The sequence below is a fragment of the Cololabis saira genome, chromosome 4 (genome assembly GCF_033807715.1).
Source record: "Cololabis saira isolate AMF1-May2022 chromosome 4, fColSai1.1, whole genome shotgun sequence".
Taxonomy (NCBI): Eukaryota; Metazoa; Chordata; class Actinopteri; order Beloniformes; family Belonidae; genus Cololabis; species Cololabis saira.
Genome location: NC_084590.1, coordinates 25,526,840 through 25,545,242, shown reverse-complemented (window position 1 = coordinate 25,545,242; position 18,403 = coordinate 25,526,840). Strand labels below are relative to the sequence as shown.

Below are 18,403 nucleotides of genomic sequence, written 5' to 3'. Positions count from 1 at the left end.
CGTCTACTCAGACTTTTGAGAAAAGTATCGCCTGAACCACGGAGGACCAGGGCAGAAAGACTGCACTTTGGTGAAATGTCTTTTTTCCCAGCAGATTTCTCACTAAATATCTTGCTGAGTATCCTGTTTCAAACTTTAAAACATGCTCAAAAAGAGTGGATAATTTAAAGCCCTATGCAGAAAATTGATGTTTCATTGATGTTCCACTCTAGATAATGAGGTAAAAAAGGAGGTATTTTGCTTGCATGCAATTTTTAGTTGTTCGAAACTGAAAGCAGTTAATTCTTGTTATGAATGGATCAACTTTTAAAAGTGTGTAACAGAAATGTACGTTAATTTAGTTGCTGATTTTGTCAAAGTTTTATTTTCATGTCATCTAGGTCCTCCTTTGCTGCGTTCCTCTGTGGTTCTCGATCAGAATCTAAACACTCAGTTCCAGGATTAAATAAATAAATACTTTTAAGCCTCCAGTAGGTCTTTCTGCGATTGTCTAATGTCAAACGTTGCAGTCAGAGTGTATAAAAATAACATGACAAACCCTTCTGTCAGGACACCGTATTGACATATTGGGTGGGATGAACAAGCTCGGTCAACAGCTAAATCCCACACACCTAACCTAGCCAGGGCAGATGCTGATGCTAAAACGACATTTGAAATGAGAACTGCACTTTGTAAAAAGGGACAAATCAGACTACAGAGTCTACTGAGGTCCTTTGGAGTGCAGGGGCCACTGCAGAGGGCATACTATGACTTTGTGAGGGGCCTCTGCCGTCTTCTACGGTGTTGTCAGTTGAGGCAACAGCAGAGGAGGGCGGCTAGACTATCATCCATGCTGGAGGACCCGTCCCACCCCATGCAGGACTCTTTCACACCACTGCACAGCAGCTCCAGGCTGGCTGCTACACTGTGGTGTGTGAAAGAGAGACACCACAGGTTCTTAATTCCTGATGCTGTCAGACTGTATAACGTCAGCTGCACCCCACAGGCACTCACAGATACTCCACTGTACTCCACTGTTGAATAATGTGTGCAATATGTTCAATTTACTCTTACAACTAGAAATATTATGTGCAATGCTACCCACCTGTTTAAGGTCTAATTATTTACAGTACACTGCCCATCCTCCCCTTTCATACTGTTGTATAGTTTGTGCTTTCTGCATATACAGCTACTGTGTACATGCAACTGTGAATAGTCGGGTAGTCGGATTATTTTTCTTATATTCTAAATATTTTGCATGTTGCATTTTTCTTTTTTAACCATCAGATTTTTCTTTCACCAGATTTTTTTATCTTGCCTGGAAGTACAATTAACACTAAAACAAGCCTTATTATCTTTAAAATAAACATGACTATCTTCTGTTAAGTCTTTATTTGCATCTCAGAAAACAGGGCACTGAAAGTCTCAAGTAGCCAAAGTTTCAGCGAGATGTTTGACCGCTACCGATCCAGTTTCTGGTCCAAAGTAACAAGCTGGTCGGCGTCCTGCATGCTCAGCACTTTTGAGGTCAACCCCTTGTTTTTTTTCTCCCTAAAAGACCAATTCCAATTCAGAAAATGTTTTCATGATCTGTAATTCAACATCTGCGCAGTAATATTGCAAACTAATTTGAGTGACACCTGAAACTCCATCTGTATTTACAGATGCATTTAAATGTATTATTGCTCAGAACCTATACAAAATAATTTTGTCATAAGCTCAGAAAAAAGGTTTGATAATGGACATGACACATGCCGGTAACTCATTTTGTACCAACATAAGCTAAAAATAAGTTAACGTAACATGACGGAGCCAGTCTGCTGTGCTTCAGAAGAGAGGGGAACAAAAACTCTGCCCCGTGTGAGGCTCGAACTCACGACCTTCAGATTATGAGACTGACGCGCTGCCTACTGCGCCAACGAGGCCTGCAGCACACCACAGCTGCTCCGCCTTATAGACGCGAGCAGGAAGAATGCAGAGCCGTGTGGGGGAGGGGACGCTGGGAGAGCAGTGAGCTGCAGAAACTGCACTCACATATCCTGAAGCTTCACTTTTTACTTTGTCTTTAAGTAATGCTTCTTTGGTGAATCGTTCCTTCGTGTTTATAGACGCTGGAAGTCCTCCAAAATAAGAAAAAATTAAATAAAAACCGATCTGCGCTGAGATCTACTGAGGAAACAGAAGCCTGAACTCCTCTCATAATCAGTTCTCTTGCCCGTGTGTTTGCTCGCTCTGCATACGAAAAAAATCTGTTTGTCTTAAATGTCATTCTCAAAGACAAAATCCTAACATTTGGCCTTGAACTGATGCTTTTGAGCACTGTTTGTTTAATGTCTAGGTTTAGAGCCACTGTAGGGTCATGGGAAACTTCAAAAGGGGCACCAAGCAGTCCCTGGAAAAACAAAATGTTAAACTAATGTTGCCAACTGTTTTCCAGCCTGTCTTTAAAGTTACTTCCCCTCAGTTTAACCGCTGTTTACCTAGTCAAGCTTGCATACCGTCCTTGTAGAAAGGATTCATTGCTTTGCCAAAACACACTGTACTGTGCTGGGCTCAAAGTTTAAACTTTTTATCATATAGATGAACATTGCAATTGAAGCAGCTGGTCCAGATGTGCTGCTGTATGAAGAATCCATGTTCTTTAGCAGGTTTTAGCTTTTGGTTGATTTGAGTGTTGTGCAAGGCTTGGAGCTTTTCTGATAATTAGCTAGTCTTTAACATAGAAGAGCCTTTCAGTGAGCGTCGACTTTCAGGTGGTTTTGTCAGTCTTGTGGTCTTCCAGTCCTTACTTTTAATAAAAAACAAGCCAAAGTAACTCTCCATCCCTGCCAACTGCAAATCGGCACTATATCAGACATCCACAACAATGAAAACAGCTCACAAACCTACAGTGAACATCAAGGCAGAGGAAAACTAACACAATCAAGAAAGTAGGAAGAAAACAAAAATTTTCTTCCTGTTTTCTCCTGCCCACAAAACCAAAGCTGTATTTCTTGTTTCGATGTGAAAAGACAAATGCCAACAAGGTGAAGACCAGCTTTCATGGTGGAGTTTGATATAATTAAGCCAGTAAGTTGATTCTGTTTGCGTGCATGTGATGTGGGACGAAGAGGAAGTCCAATAAAACAAGACCAGCTTGACTAAACCGTGCTTTTAAACATAATCATGAGTACACGCTCTATGTAGAGAAGCTAAGTTGGCATGTCAAAATGTAGTCCTACAATCCAACTGTGCTAGGTCAACATTGGCCAAAGTAAGAGGCTTTATCCTTGCAGGTGGCAGACATCAGTGTAAAAATGAAGAGACGTAGGCCAGAAGACATAAGCGAGCTGCAGAACGTCAGTATGGGACTTGGTCAATGCTTAAGTCAAAGTGGACACACTTGTCGGTTTTAATGCATCTTTGTAGGCACTAGGAATGGGTGATATTTTACCGTTCACGATATACCGTCAAAAAAATTCCTCACTATAAGAATTTGTCATCTCGCGATAAAAACGATAAATTCCCCTTGATGACGTTTTTGTGTAAAGCTGATTTTTGGAAGGAAGGAAGGAAGGAAGGAAGGAAGGAAGGAAGGAAGGAAGGAAGGAAGGAAGGAAGGAAGGAAGGAGAGAGCAGGAGGAAAGAAGGAGGGAAGGAGGGAAGAAAGAAAGAAAGAAAGAAAGAAAGAAAGAAAGAAAGAAAGAAAGAAAGAAAGAAAGAAAGAAAGAAAGAAAGAAAGAAAGAAAGAAAGAAAGAAAGAAAGAAAGAAAGAAAGAAAGAAAGAAAGAAAGAAAGAAAGAAAGAAAGAAAGAAAGAAAGAAAGAAAGAAAGAAAGAAAGAAAAAGAAGGAGGGAAGGAGGGAAGGAGGGAAGAAAGAAAGAAAGAAAGAAAGAAAGAAAGAAAGAAAGAAAGAAAGAAAGAAAGAAAGAAAGAAAGAAAGAAAGAAAGAAAGAAAGAAAGAAAGAAAGAAAGAAAGAAAGAAAGAAAGAAAGAAAGAAAGAAAGAAAGAATAAATTCCCGTTGATGATGTTTTTGTGTAACAAACATGGCGGATCTGAGAGTCATTCTTATCGCCATTTTTATCGTTATCGGGATAAAAGCCAGAAATTATCGTGATACATTTTTTAGTCCATACCGCCCATCCCTAGTAGGCCCCGTCTAAATCGATGTGGTACTCAAGGAGGCCTTTCATCATTCAACAGCTACAGACACCCTGCTGGGGGATGGGAGCAAAAAAATCTGAGTGCTCTCATAAATCACCGTCTCTACTTACTGAATGGATGAGGAGGTGTCCAACCGTCTGCCTGTCGTGCCACTGGCCGACGCAGCCAGAGACCTGCTCCAGGAAGAGCTCGTGGTGCTCCAGGATCTCTGGGATCTGGAAGAACATCTCGTCCACTAGTAGAGGGTCCACTATGGAGCCACTGTCCGGCTGTTTGAGAGGACGCATGTAGCCCTGGAGGGACGGACGTAAAACTTGATTACTGAAGATTTACAACAATTTAAAGAAGCATGGGATAAGATAAAAAATGTTAGCATCCTTTGGATATTTTTAAAGCAAATTCCAAATCTTCTTTTGTAGAAAGAGGAGAAGTGGGAAGTTTCCTTTCTTCCGACACGGCTCTTCCATGTAGAAGCGGGTTCTAACAAACAGTGACATGTTTGTTAACATGTCAGGGTGGCTGCACGTACGCATAGATGCATGCACGCTTTCACTCCCAGCCACCTGTGTGTGTTTTTTAGTGGGTTCTAGTTTCTGTGCGACACAGGTGTAATCAGTACAGGAAGCAGAGTGGACGTAAAAAGCAGGTGTACTCTTTGTGTCTTTGTGGCACACGAAGGTGCACACACCTCCTTGCAGACTGCGTTATATTTCACGGTGTACCCAAGGTTTTTCTACAATCTATATATGGTCAGAAATGTTATCTTTTTTTTTTGTAATTAACATTTTATTAAGTTTTAACATAACAGACAAGAAACATACATAAGTGCAAACATTTATGAACAAACACTACAGAAATATAAAATAAATAAAATGAAATAAACACACAGACCACCACACTGATCTATTCCAAGGAATAAGCATAATAAATCATCAATGGCTCAGCATTGTTAACTCAACCACTAAGTTATAGCCAGCCAGCAGGAAAAACAGCCCCAGGTAAACATATATTGTCCAGTAAGGAGTATGTCACTCTCATATGCAGCCAGCTGTGTCATTGTTGTAGACCATTCTTCATGATGAGGTGGGTGTTTTTTCCTCCAGTCATGTTATCTTAAAAGCCAGCGCTTGTCGGCTATTAAGATAACACGAGAATGACCTGAACACGAAGACAGCAGAAATCAAAGAAAGCTTCAGAAACAGCTGCTCGCCTGTTAAACTGAAATAACTCATAGGTTGCAAGAGGCCCTCTTAAGTATGTTCTAAGGAAAATCCATGTATAGTTTTGCCTGAGCAAAGTATACAACTCAGGTAAATATTTAAAGATGATGCTGGAAAATAAATTACTATTTTCTAATGAAATGCTCAACAGTCGTTTTCTTACAACATTTGAATCACAGTGATCCATAAAAAGATGAGAAAAGTTAGGAAATTCAATTTACTCTTAAGAGGAACTGGGCAGAGTTGACCCAAAGACTTCAAAATCCCTCTCGGTCAAGCTGGCAGGTTGTGAATTACTCGTTACTTGATTAAAAATTCAATCTGCCCGTTGAAACATTTATACGGGATAAAGGTGGAACAAAGTGGGGTTGGGGTTATTTCTCATGCTGCACTGATTCAGCTTCCCATCCTTGATAATGTTTCACATAAAAACTGTCGAACAAGCTGAAAGTGCGAGGACCAGGAGGTGAGACAGAGAGGAAGTGATCTCTAAGTAGGTCATCAAGAGCCACATAGTGCCCTCAACAACACACTGATGATGCTGCCAGGAAGGGTTGAGCATCATCATGAAGACGCAGACCAACCTCAAATCATCTTAAACCACTTGTTACAACTGAAACTGGGATATGGCTCTGATAAACACATTAAATTGTATGTCTTCCTTTATTAAATAAAATATAAAGTAAATAGTCTTGTCCCATTTCCACCACTGACCCACTGGACAAATGTTAACTGATCTTCTTGACTGTTCATGTAGGTAATAAAATGTTAACAAAAGTTAACCTGTAAGCTTCTCACAGAAGACAGCAGGTAAAATACATAATCATCTTCTTCCAAACCCACAGCAAAACGTTGGGATGATATTGATTTGATTTCTATTTCTTTTTAAATAATGTGAACCCCAGATATTTTCATCCACATCAATAAAAGACGTTTTTGCTATCTGGGCCAGCAACAAATGACTTGTTTTATGAATCAATAACATTTTATGAATAAAATGAATGTTTTATTGAGCATGTATACTTGGATTTCTCGGAAAGTCCAGTTTAATCCTTAGCTAGATTGTTGCCAATAGCTTGATTTAGATGTGCATGTAACCGCACTGAGTGTCCTCGAGACCAAAGACAAAAAAGAAAATCCAGGCTGCCATCCACAAGTCCAAAAGCGTGTGTGTGATGGTACGGAGTTGCACCAGTGCCCTTGGCAAGGGTCATGTACTATGATGGCAGCATTAATACAGAAAAGTACATAACAGAGCAGCACGTGCTGCCACATATTCTTCAATGTTTCAAAGGCCTGGCTCCGTAACAAGAGGGCACAGATACAAGCCTGGGCTGTCTGCAGTTCTGGGGACTGGCTATGACATTTTGATGCATCAAAGCAACAAAAGCAAGTATTTTTAAAACTTTTTACAGATTTAACTCTGGTGCAGGTGCATTGATAAGTCTCATCAAGGTCCCGGAAAAAAAGAACCTGCACATCGTTCTCTCTCAGCATTAGCTGTCACCGTTTCACAAAAGCCCGGGAGCGCTGACACACAAGTATGATTAATAAATAGTAATGCTGAGCCAGACTAGTGTGCTGGTGCTTCCGGTGTCAAGACTCTGTCGTGACAGGTTTAAAACCTGCTCTATATTTTACTGCAGAAAGCACCAACTATAAATATATATGCTGGACATACTGTGTAATGACACCATTTCTAAATTGCCCAAAATATTTTTTTTTACTTCATGGTGTGCACAAAACAAAGACCACCACATATAAACTGAAACCATACATTGGTTACGGGCCCATAACCAAGCCATAGTCTTGGAAAACAGATATGAGTGCCACTGCCAGGCTAAAACTCCTTTGTCAGTACATTTTTACTAAAAACAGCTCAAACTACAGGGAGGATTAAAACTGGCCCAAAACACTGAAATCCTTAAAAAATAAAAACAATATCATGACAGCAGCTGACAATATTGAAGACACGAGCCTCTGTCGTGTTACATTTTTTGTCCCTTGTTCAATGTTTGACACTTTGATTTGGTCTATTTCATCTTTGCTCTATTTCAGTCAGAATAGGGCAGTCTGTCCCCCAGTATGATGTGAAAGTACACCTGTTCCCTTGTATTTAATTACATATACAGAAATAAAAAAGCAGGTCTTTTCTTGTGACCAATTAATATCATTGTGATTGTATCTGCCTGTCTCGCTCAAAAACAGAAGGGGAAAAAAATCCTCCATTATTGTTAAACTGTAGGAGAAGCGGCTCTACAATTCCCTTTTTGCAGCCCATCTGGAAACTTAAGAAATTCAATCATTGTGGCTTTAATAAAACCTCACAGTAATTATTTATGTGTGAGGCCAGCCATCTTGTCCAAGCGCAGCTAACTGCATTATTCAAACCGAATACATTATTCACAGAAAGCTTCCCCAAAAGTCCCTGAAAGAGAAACTCCGTGGACTCAGATTTCCTCCCTGGACTGCACTGCTGCAGAGCAGCCTCAGCTGAACCACATCTGACAGCCTCCCTCAAGGATCTGTACTCTCGTAGCAGTCACCGTGGTAACACTTACTTTCCCCCGTGTCGTCATGGGAACGCAGCCCTGGATTATTTCACTTTGTGGCCACGCAGAAACACGTACAGATGGGCAGGAGTGAAGTTTGTGCACATAGGAGAGGTGCATGGACATTTATTAACACACGCACCCGTATTGTTCGCCCACGACGAGAAACTGTGACTCGTTATACAACAATGTAACTGTGAGTAAGAAAGGTGATAATGTGTGTGAATATGTTGGTGTGAATATGGGGTAAAGGTTAGTTAGTTATCAGAGTACAGACAGGTACAGGTATAAACAAGTGTGTGTTTCTGTGTGTGTGTGTGTGTGTGTTTGTGTGTGGGATAAGATAATGCTGATGACAGTAAGACGTGATGAGGTTAACAGATTAGCTTTACGGGATGAATGGCAGTAAGTGGATTACATAACACCTTTGTTACCTACATTTGTTATTCATAGTCAGATTTTGAAATGATTTATTATTTTAAACTCATCTCGTTATATTTCTATGCATTTCCTTGGCAGTGCTTAAGAAGTCCCAGACCAGTATAATAATATCAGTGTAGTGTGCACAGACCTGCAGTCGCGTGCGTGCGTGCGCTTGTGTGAGTTACCTGAAGCAGAGTGCGGAGAGACTCCACATACGACTGCTCTGTGTCCAGGAGAGTCATCATCACATGTTTCCTCATGTCCTATAAAGGAAGAGCAAGAATAAAGAAGTGAAATGGATTGTACATGAATGATACAATGGTGTCTAAATACTGTCTGTGATACTGTCAATCACAGCATCGTCTTGCGCTGCTTTAGTCCTGTAATGAAATTAAGGGATAAAATATTTAGTTGTCATTAAGCTCATACTTCCCACTCTGAATACCTCGGCCTCGTCAATACACATCATGAGATGTGGTGTTCTCCAGGGATCAAACCTGGGCCTGCTTCCGATATTTATTTAAACGCTACCTCTTGCACACTACCATTTACTTCAAATGTCACTCCAGAAGCCTTGCTAACCTAACAGCTCGTCTGTATAACAGTGAGTCTTATATGGCTTAAATATTCTTAAATTCATTGATGATAATGCTGCAGGTCATTCTGTTTGGATCCCCAAATTTACTCTATCCGTTAATATCACACAGGCTGCAGGAGAAAAACTGTTTATTTTATTCAACCTCTGTCACAGAAACAACAATGCACATCTTTGTTTCCTCCCACGACCACTGTAGTGCACTACAGCGCTTCCTCCGCCATCATCAGCTGGTTTAAAACTAAGCAGCTAGCAACTAATTACTGGTAATCAAAACATTAACATATGACATCTGTTTGCCTCCCCTGACCTGGCTGCTGTGAGATTTCTCAATGATTTTAAAATCTAACTGCTGACTTTCAGAGCATTAAGAGGTCTTGCCCCTAAAAAGCTCTCTGACTTTTTGACCCTGTTAACTATTCCCAGGTTACAGACTTAGATGGACATCAGAAATAACCCCCATTATTCCAAATTTTAGGCCCACTTAGCTTTCAGACAGTAATATATAATGAACAACCATTTTATTACAAAAGAGTTTTAAACATCTGTGAGCACATTATGTTACAGCTTGCTGGATCTTATTTTCCAGATATTCTTTTAGATTTTATTCCCCAAAAAACAAGACCTTGAATTATAAATAAATAACTTCATAATTTTTTGATGCTACAACACTACGCTTTAAAAGTAGGTGTAAGGAAAATTAAACAGTAGAAAAAAGTGGCAGTCAAAGATAATGGATGATACAATTTCAACTCTCAGAGAAAAAGTGGTATGTTTAAAGTCAGGCTCAATATAATAAAATTACAGCCATTTTTGGTGATTTATTCAGGACTGAAATCATAATTTACATTATGATTATAGACTTATAATTTAAGTTAATAAAATCATTACAATATATAAACCCAAGCAAGAAAATGCACATGTACTGAAACCAACAATGAGCTTTAATTTTAAAATTTTTGTCACTTCCACCCTCGTTAACTCTTCTCTGAGATGATAATGGTAGATTTTGTGTTGCAAAGGACAAATTACGACTTTAACAGGAAAAACTGATTAAACCGGACTTTTAATCAAATCAGTGAATTCAATTAAGTTTTTTTCTATTTTCACTTATCTATTTTTTTTTATTCACCTTCACTTTCATTACCACCTCCCTTTTTAGTTTAATTCTCACATTCACCCTTCACACACAACAAGATTAGAATTTCAGTCCTTAGTCATGTGGTAAACAACGTGGTATTTTTAAGGTGAAGTGTCAAATATTTATCTTTTGTTTTTTTTCCCTCCTTTTCTGAAAAGAATCAGGAGCCGTGAATGGGAGGGGGTTGGGTGGGCTGATCTTTCCTTCTTAAAAGCTACGAGAGCAGAGGCTCTTAGTAAAGAAACAAAAAAATAAAGAGTTTCTTACAGTTTGAGGAGGGATGGAAATACGTTTTAATGCTGTTGAAATTTAAGCAGTAGACAGGAATCTGCACAGTATGAAATGAGAAAACAGGAGAGCAACAAAAGAAACAAAGACATTTCCATTTATATGGTAATTTAACAGTCCTTTCTACCTCTGCTGGTTCCTTTTCAACAGCAGTCACACGAGACGGAATACCAAGATATCCACAATCTACCTACAGTACAATTACTGACTATAAGTTTGTTTTCTAATCCTTTATTCACTTCATTTACCTCGCTCTGCATCTTTAGTCCCCATAATTTTGACTTCCACCGACTGAAATAGTTCATGTTAAAAAGCTATTCGGATGTATTATAGAGGTCAATATTTGGAGTAAAACTGTGACAAGCCAGATACAAATTCACAACTAACACACCAACATAATCACACACACACACACACACACACACACACACACACACACACACACACACACACACTCCATAGGCAAAACATGACTCAGCTTTCCTTAACAATGACTTAAGGTGTATGGATACAAGTGAATACGCTGCTCCTACACACGGAGACCACGAAGGAAACTGAACGATAGGAGGCAAAAGATGAAGAAAGGAAGCCGCAAAATTAATAAATCTGAATTTCATATCTCAACTGCCAGGAAAAAAAAATCTAAACACTAAGAATTAAATAAAAATACCAGTGGGTCACAGGTAGCTAAATAAAATATTCAAGCACTAAAAACTTTGCTAAAAAAGGTGCAATCCATCACTCATTCTTCTGTGATTATGTCAAGTTTTCCACTTGTGACAATGTGTGTGTCTGTTTGAGAGAAACAGAGGCAGACCAGCAGATGGGAGACTCACAAACGGGGACTAAGGATCATGGAACAGATATATTACCTCCAGGGTCTCAGTGGAGATTCCTAAAATATTCTGTCAGCAAACATGACTTATAAATGACTTATAAATATCAGAGGGAGCCGCAGGCTGAATCCTATAATGCATATCTAACTACTCTCTCACTGTCTTTCAAAGAAACACACAGGCACAAACACAAGCCACAAAAATACACACAAAAGGATTTTTTTTTTCACCCCATATTTGCATGCTGTGCTCTTCAAGCAGCACTGTGCCCTATAAATAACCTTAACAATAAATTACCAGAAAGGCCATGTTTAGTATTTGGCATCTGAAGAGATCCCAGGGGTGCTGTGGGGTACCACTGGAGGCTGAAAGGTGCTGTGTGGATGGGAGGAATGTGTGTTGTAAGCGACTGAGGAGGAAGAACAGATAGTGACAAACTTACCATCCAAAACAAGTAAACACTTTGGAGAAAAGTATATTAAATTACTCTTTAAATGAAAGTTGGGCGACATTTAAGATCAATACTGGTTAAAAAATTAAAGATTTGATCCAAATCTACATGTGTGTCTGATTAACAGACACAATGAAGTGGAGGGAATAAGTGCAGGACTAACCAAAGCTAAAGAAGGACATGCACAATAACACAGTAATCATCCATTTGTATGCCCTAATTACCCTCCAAGTGGGGACGTATTCAAAATACTCAGTGGTTAAGTACAGTTTTAGCATGCTGATGAAGTGGCCACTATGTTGGCAACAAACATGGCTCCTTTTAAATGTAAAGTTAACCTACAGGAAAAACAAATAAAGAAAGAAATGTTCTATTATTTGGATGCTGACACTTGTGAGGGTTGCTTTCATCACTTGCTGTAGTAATCAAATGTTTATCACATTTGGCATCTAATTTGTTGCAGCCTTCAGCCGTAATTTAATAAACAATAATAATAATAATAGGGTGTTTTCAAAACAATGATGTAAGGAACCTTCCTAGCAGTCAAGACCCGTGTAACCGATCAATTTACCTCCACACCGACTGCTCTTTTTTCTTCAGATGAATTGTACAGCTGTTAGTATGAAGTGAGACTAATGTCAAAAACAAAAGAAAGAAAGAAGAATATCTGTGTATGGCACCGACTATTGGAATCCGCAGAGACTATTTAAATGAGTGTTTCTATATTTGACTTTCACTGTCAAAGAAAACAAAAGCACAGCTGATTTTCCAGCTGCTGCAGTTGCTACTGTAGCTGCTGCAGCAACACTGAGCTGTGAAAACACAACAACTAAGACCCCCCTGCAACTGGGGCAGGCTGCTGTCACTGGTTTGAAGTATGTGCTCTCACACAAGCAACAGCTGGAGCCGCGGAGCTGCTGATACTGTTAACTGAATGAAGAGACAGCAAAAAGACTTGGGAGACAGTAACACACATTTGTTTTGAAGTTTTTGAAAAAAAAAAAGAGGGGAACTTCCAAAAAGAGAGGAATGTTCCTCTGTTTGGTGCTGGTTGTCTTTATTAGATCACACACACACACACACACACACACACACACACACACACACACACACACACACACACACACACACACACACACACACACACACACACACACACACACACACACACACACACACACACACACACACACACACACACACACACACACACACACACACACACACACACACACACACACACACACACACACACACACACGCATCAGAACATGGTGAAATAATGCCAGGAATGCCAGTTTCATTTTGCTAGCCAGGTTACCATGGAAACCCCAGCTGAGAGGCTGGATGGTCACAGGACACGCTAGTCTCACAGCAGACCCAAAAATATTGTAAAATTAAAATCACTTTTAAATTCAGCTTGTGTCAAATTTAGTCAGAATCCATTCCAACAAAAACACACCTGACTCCGTTGCCATGACGACACTGGGAGGTTTTCCCCACGTTAAGGACTGACAAACATCTCCAGATGAACAAAAACGATTTAGACACCTACTTATTATACAAAATTCACTTTCAAGTCAATTTTTGCAATTTTGTTTTCATTTTGATGCATTTATGTTTTTTGTTATAATGGTTTTAGTCGTATATTGATATATGTGCCATCTTAATTTCCATTGGTCAACAGCAGTCATCTTTATTATTCAGTTTAACCTGACATAAGAAAACGCTCTCTAAAAGTGTGTTTGCTGATCTTTTCAGATCATCGCACCATGAAGCGGTGGTTTAAAACTTTCACTTTTAGAAGCAAACCCTCATCTCCTCTATCTAATTTGTGCCCCATTGTAACCTCTCTCCCCCGCCGTCCTCCTGCCTGTGACCTGGACATCATCATCAGTGAAAATATTTTGAAGAGTGTCCCAATTCCAAAAATCCACCTGAAGGAGAGCGGAGCGAGGATGTAGGAGGTTTGCTCTACGCCAGGATTCACCACTGAGAAGTCGCCTCGGCTTTTGTGAAATAATCAAATTCAGGTGCTGCTACAAAGCAATGATTGGACAGAAACAGTACCAGTTAACCCCCTAAACTCCAGCCTGCCTTCAGGCTCCTGGTCTACTGTATGACACGAGCCCCTTATTTTTAAACCGTTTGACAAACACCACATGAAAATGATTTCAAATCATTTTATAGTTTACATACAGTAGATCCTTGGACACAAAGATCATTCCACAAGTTAATCACTACAGCTACAAAGCTCCATCTTTTTCTTTTCTAAACTTTTTCACTATAGGAGAGAAGTCCAGCCTAAATAAAACCTCCTCAAACACTGCAGACCTACTTTAACCTGGACTTGTGGCCTCATAGAGTTGTATCTGGGCCTCGTGACATAACATAGACGGGACTGGCGGCCTCTGGTTGTTTGTCATTGACGGAAACATGAATATCTACAGGAGAGGAAAACAAAACAGCGGCCACGTGAAGGTGTCTGAAAATTCATCAAGCATGGAGGTTATTAATACCGGCCAAATAAATATGTCCCACTGCAACACAAACCTTACAGACCTGCCATGCCGGACACGGCGCTGATACAGAAGCTCCAAGAGAATTAGTCATGGAAACAGTTTGGGGAGAAGACAGGTAATGTTCAAAAAGTACATCCTAGGTTATTGCATGAAACATCTTTCTGGAGCGGCGCAAGTTGGTAAACAAAACAAAAAAAAGCCAACAAATGAAGCAAGATATAAAAATCAGATATTCAAGCTGGTCTTTAAATTTCCTAATTTCAAGTTTTAAAAAAAGACAATACTTGTGGCATATTTAGCATCACCTAAAACTCCACAAACCTAATGAGTCAGTTACTTTTCATAAGTGAAATCAGATAACCCTGATGTTTTTAACAATCCGCATCTTAGGAATGATGTGGCTTTAAAGACGGAGTCTGTTTGTGTAATTCAATCAGCCTACAAGAGCCGGGCCGTAATCTGTTTGGGACGACAAGTCGGCACATCAGTCTGTTCATTTAAAATGGATTTATCTTTTCTCCCTCTCAATCCCACTCGTTTCTGTACGTTCACTTGCATCTCCAAACGTTTAATGTCTTATTAACGACGTAAAGACAAAGGTTCCAGAACGCAAGGTTACTCCTCTTAACCGCAGCCAAACTGTACAGCTCAAAGTAAATCAAAATCACAACGGTCTTTGTTTGGTGTCGTTTTGTTTAGTTTCACTTAATCTTGGTTGGGATTTTCATGCAGTGCTGTGATCAAGTTTTTCAGCTGTATGTAAATACTGTATCTCCCTTTGAGAGAAATTTGAAGTCGCTATTACCTTCGCCAGTTTGCTGATTTGCATTCATGCTTACTCTTTTGTTTATATGAGGCTGTGACAAATGGCCACCTTCCCGGAGTCTGGTTCAGCAAGAGGTCTGTCCCTGTTAAAAGGGAGTCGCCGCTCATCACTGTTGGCCTTTATCCCGTGCATGCTCATGAATCAATGAATCTATATATATATATATATATATATATATATATATATATATATATATATATATATATATATATAGTTAAGAGGACTGGTGACCACACCTGAGTGTATTCCAACTATCCTTACTAACAATGTTAATGAAGCAGCTGTAGAGGATAAACGAATTGCACTGAGTGGGATAATGATTGGATCATTAAACTGATTCAGATATGACTAAAAGGGTCTGTATTTAATTATTTCCATGCAGTCAGAGGTGGTTGGGATTAGGCATGGGGCGATATACGATATTATCGTATATTGCGATAAAAAACGGCTGCGATAACGTTATCGTGGGGTACTGTAATTATCGCCATTTTTTTTTTTTTTTTTTTAATTTATTTATTTTTTTGGTCACACAAGACTACTGTGGCACTTTATTTTCACTCAATCTTTGTGTTGGCCATGCAGCTTTTGTTTTGTATACTACAGAGCAGTGCCTTTATTTTATTATTTTTCCAGAGAGCCGTACTAAGTAGCAGGCAGCCAGCCACTGTTAAAGTTTCAGAGAGTAATACAATCAGTGTGCATTTGGCTCTACTTTGTCACTTTATTTCTATTTGTCACTTATTTCTTTCGACTCTCAGGGAAGTATTTTCTTACAAAAAAAGAAAGTTCAAATAAGTACCGGTACCGGTACTATAGTTTACACTTTGTAATGCATAACATTTACAGTACACTATTTGTTCTCTACCTCAAGTGTCACTGTGTTGAGAATGATTTGAGAATAAATGTTCTGAAGGAACCAGTGGATCCACGGTTAGTGTTTTTCCTTGCATTTTAAGAATTTTATAAGCGACACGCTAATATCGTGATAATATCGTAATCGTGATATTTTTGTCCACTAATATCGTGATATGAAATTTTCATATCGTCCCATGCCTAGTTGGGATGTCCTCTCTGGGTTGAGGTGATGCCTCATGTTGGAGAGTTTAAGCGTCTCGAGTCCCAGGGAATAAATGAACGGAAGATCGACAGACAGATTGGTACAGTGACTGCAATTCAATTGACTGCAATTCAATTGTTAACTTTAATACGTCCCTATTTGGAGAAAAAAAACAAAAACCTCTTGCCTTTGTCCCTCCAGAAAATCTCTTTCACAGATAATTTCATACATAAAAGTGCCATTTGTGCCAACAAAAGGACAGAAGTGACTGCTTTAGTCTTTTTAAGTACCACAGCTGGGTTAAATTTTGTGCAATTATACATCAAATTGCATATGCCATCATACAAATGCAGCTGAAAAAGTCTTTTCAGTCTCGTTTAGTTTTGTTTGTCTGAAAATCAACAAAGAAATTATAAACTATACATAGGGGCAAAGTTGATTTTGCCAGATCAAAAAGAAGCTGATGGCAAATGAAGAGCATGCTGGGAAACGCAGCCTGCAAAATTTGACTGACTCATTCATCCTCCATGCCCACTCCATCCTCTGGATTTGCAGTCTATCCATAAACTGTAATGAGTTAAGAGGTGGGCTACACACTGACCTGACATGCATGTTTCTGGGAGAGAGAAAAACAAAAAAGGCCTTATGGAGAACATGTAAACTCCACATAGGTGTAACCATGGACTAATATGAAGCTGGACACCCACTCTCAAAAATAAGACAATGTAGAAATCCAAAATGGTCCAGGTAGAGGTAGTTAGAAGCTCAGAAAGAAATCTGCCTCTCATTTAACTAACTTAAAATTCTCAAATTAAATCTCAATCTCATGTATTTCAGGAGTCAGTCCTGATCTGTGGGCAGATCATTATTCTGATGTCAGACGTTTTATGTTGAGTTTATGTTAAAATGAGGATCACGTGGGGGTGGGCATGGAGGAAACTGACACAATCCACATCAGCACACAGAGACATCCTCATAGAAATACTACCTTGAAGTTATTTCATCAAAAGCATCAGTGACTGACAAGAGCTCTTTCTTCCACTCACAGTTCTCTTCACACCTCTCCCACCTCTGCGCCTTCACCTCCTCCTCATCCTCCCTGGTGACCGTTTCCCCTGGCAACAGTCTGGCAAAAGCAGCAACAGGCTGCCTTACAGTCCAAAAAGAACACATCACCCATTTGCACGTCTGTTCACCCCTCCACGCTGATGAAGCACCTAGATCGATTTTCACATATTTATGATGGCAGCCACTGAAAGCCATGAAGCCTAATTCCTAATACCATCTTTAATTTTCTGCTCTGCAGCTCATATTTCTGGCATGGAGACGTGAGGCGGAGCATCAGCGAGCCTCTTTATGTGCTCCCTAATTGTCATTTGCAGGCCAGAGATTGCTCTGACCTACTCTGTCCTGGTCGATAGTTTTCATTCTCTTTCACACACTCTCACACATAAAGACTATTGATCCTCCTCCCGACTCCATCATCCCATCATAAGAAACTTTTCTGTCCTGGTTTTAACAGAAGCATCAGTTTTAGCGCAGGTTTTAAACAGAACCACTTGCCACACACACACACACACACACACTAGGGCTGTTCGATTAATCGATTTTAAATCGTAATCGCGATTATGTAATTAGAACGATGTTAAAACGTGAAACTCGTAAAATCGATTTTTCACTTTTTTTTTTTTTTTTATAAATTGGAAATATAACTTAGGCCTACTGTATGTTTGCAAGTGCTGATTTGCTGATTTTTTTTTCAGAGATAAAACTTTATATTTTATTATATTTTTGAAAACTTTTTTTCAACTTATTTTACAGAGTTTTGCACTTTATTCATTCATTTTGGGGCAAATGTTCAATAAAAAAAACAGCATATTTGAAATCATTTCTTTGCCTTTTGTCAATTCACAAAATAATCGTAATCGTAATCGAAAATCGGATTTTGAGAGAAAAAAAATCGAGATTTTATTTTTGGGCAAAATCGAACAGCCCTAACACACACACACACACACACACACACACACACACACACACACACACACACACACACACACACACACACACACACACACACACACACACACACACACACACACACACACACACACACACACACACACACACACACACACACCAATCCCTGCAGTGGATTAACTGGGTGTTAAGAATAGCAGAACTACAGCAGCGTTGTTGTTATTTGTGTGCACATAAATGTGCAGATGAAATCCAACGGGCTTCGTGAGCCTTCTCCCAAAAAATGAAGATGCAACATAAAACAAATTTAGAAAATGTAGTGTATGCAAGTGTATGACTAGGTCGGCAAAAAGACTGGACAGTGTGCGTGTCAATTTACGAGGGAGTGCAT

At 39.4% G+C, this 18,403-nt stretch overlaps 1 protein-coding gene and 1 non-coding gene across 2 annotated transcripts in view; both read right to left on the bottom strand.

Annotated features, from left to right (window-relative positions):
* The window catches only part of LOC133441694 (rho guanine nucleotide exchange factor 17-like), a 77,024-nt gene that overhangs the window by 11,534 nt on the left and 47,087 nt on the right, over positions 1-18,403 (bottom strand). Inside the window, exons 3-4 of the mRNA XM_061719257.1 lie at positions 8,505-8,582; positions 4,235-4,417 (exon numbers count right to left, since the gene is read on the bottom strand). Of these exons, the coding sequence (XP_061575241.1) occupies positions 4,235-4,417; positions 8,505-8,582 (261 nt within the window). The remainder of the gene's footprint in view (positions 1-4,234; positions 4,418-8,504; positions 8,583-18,403) is intronic.
* On the bottom strand, positions 1,832-1,904 carry trnam-cau (transfer RNA methionine (anticodon CAU)). The gene has a single exon. It is a non-coding gene; the product is annotated as a tRNA-Met (tRNA).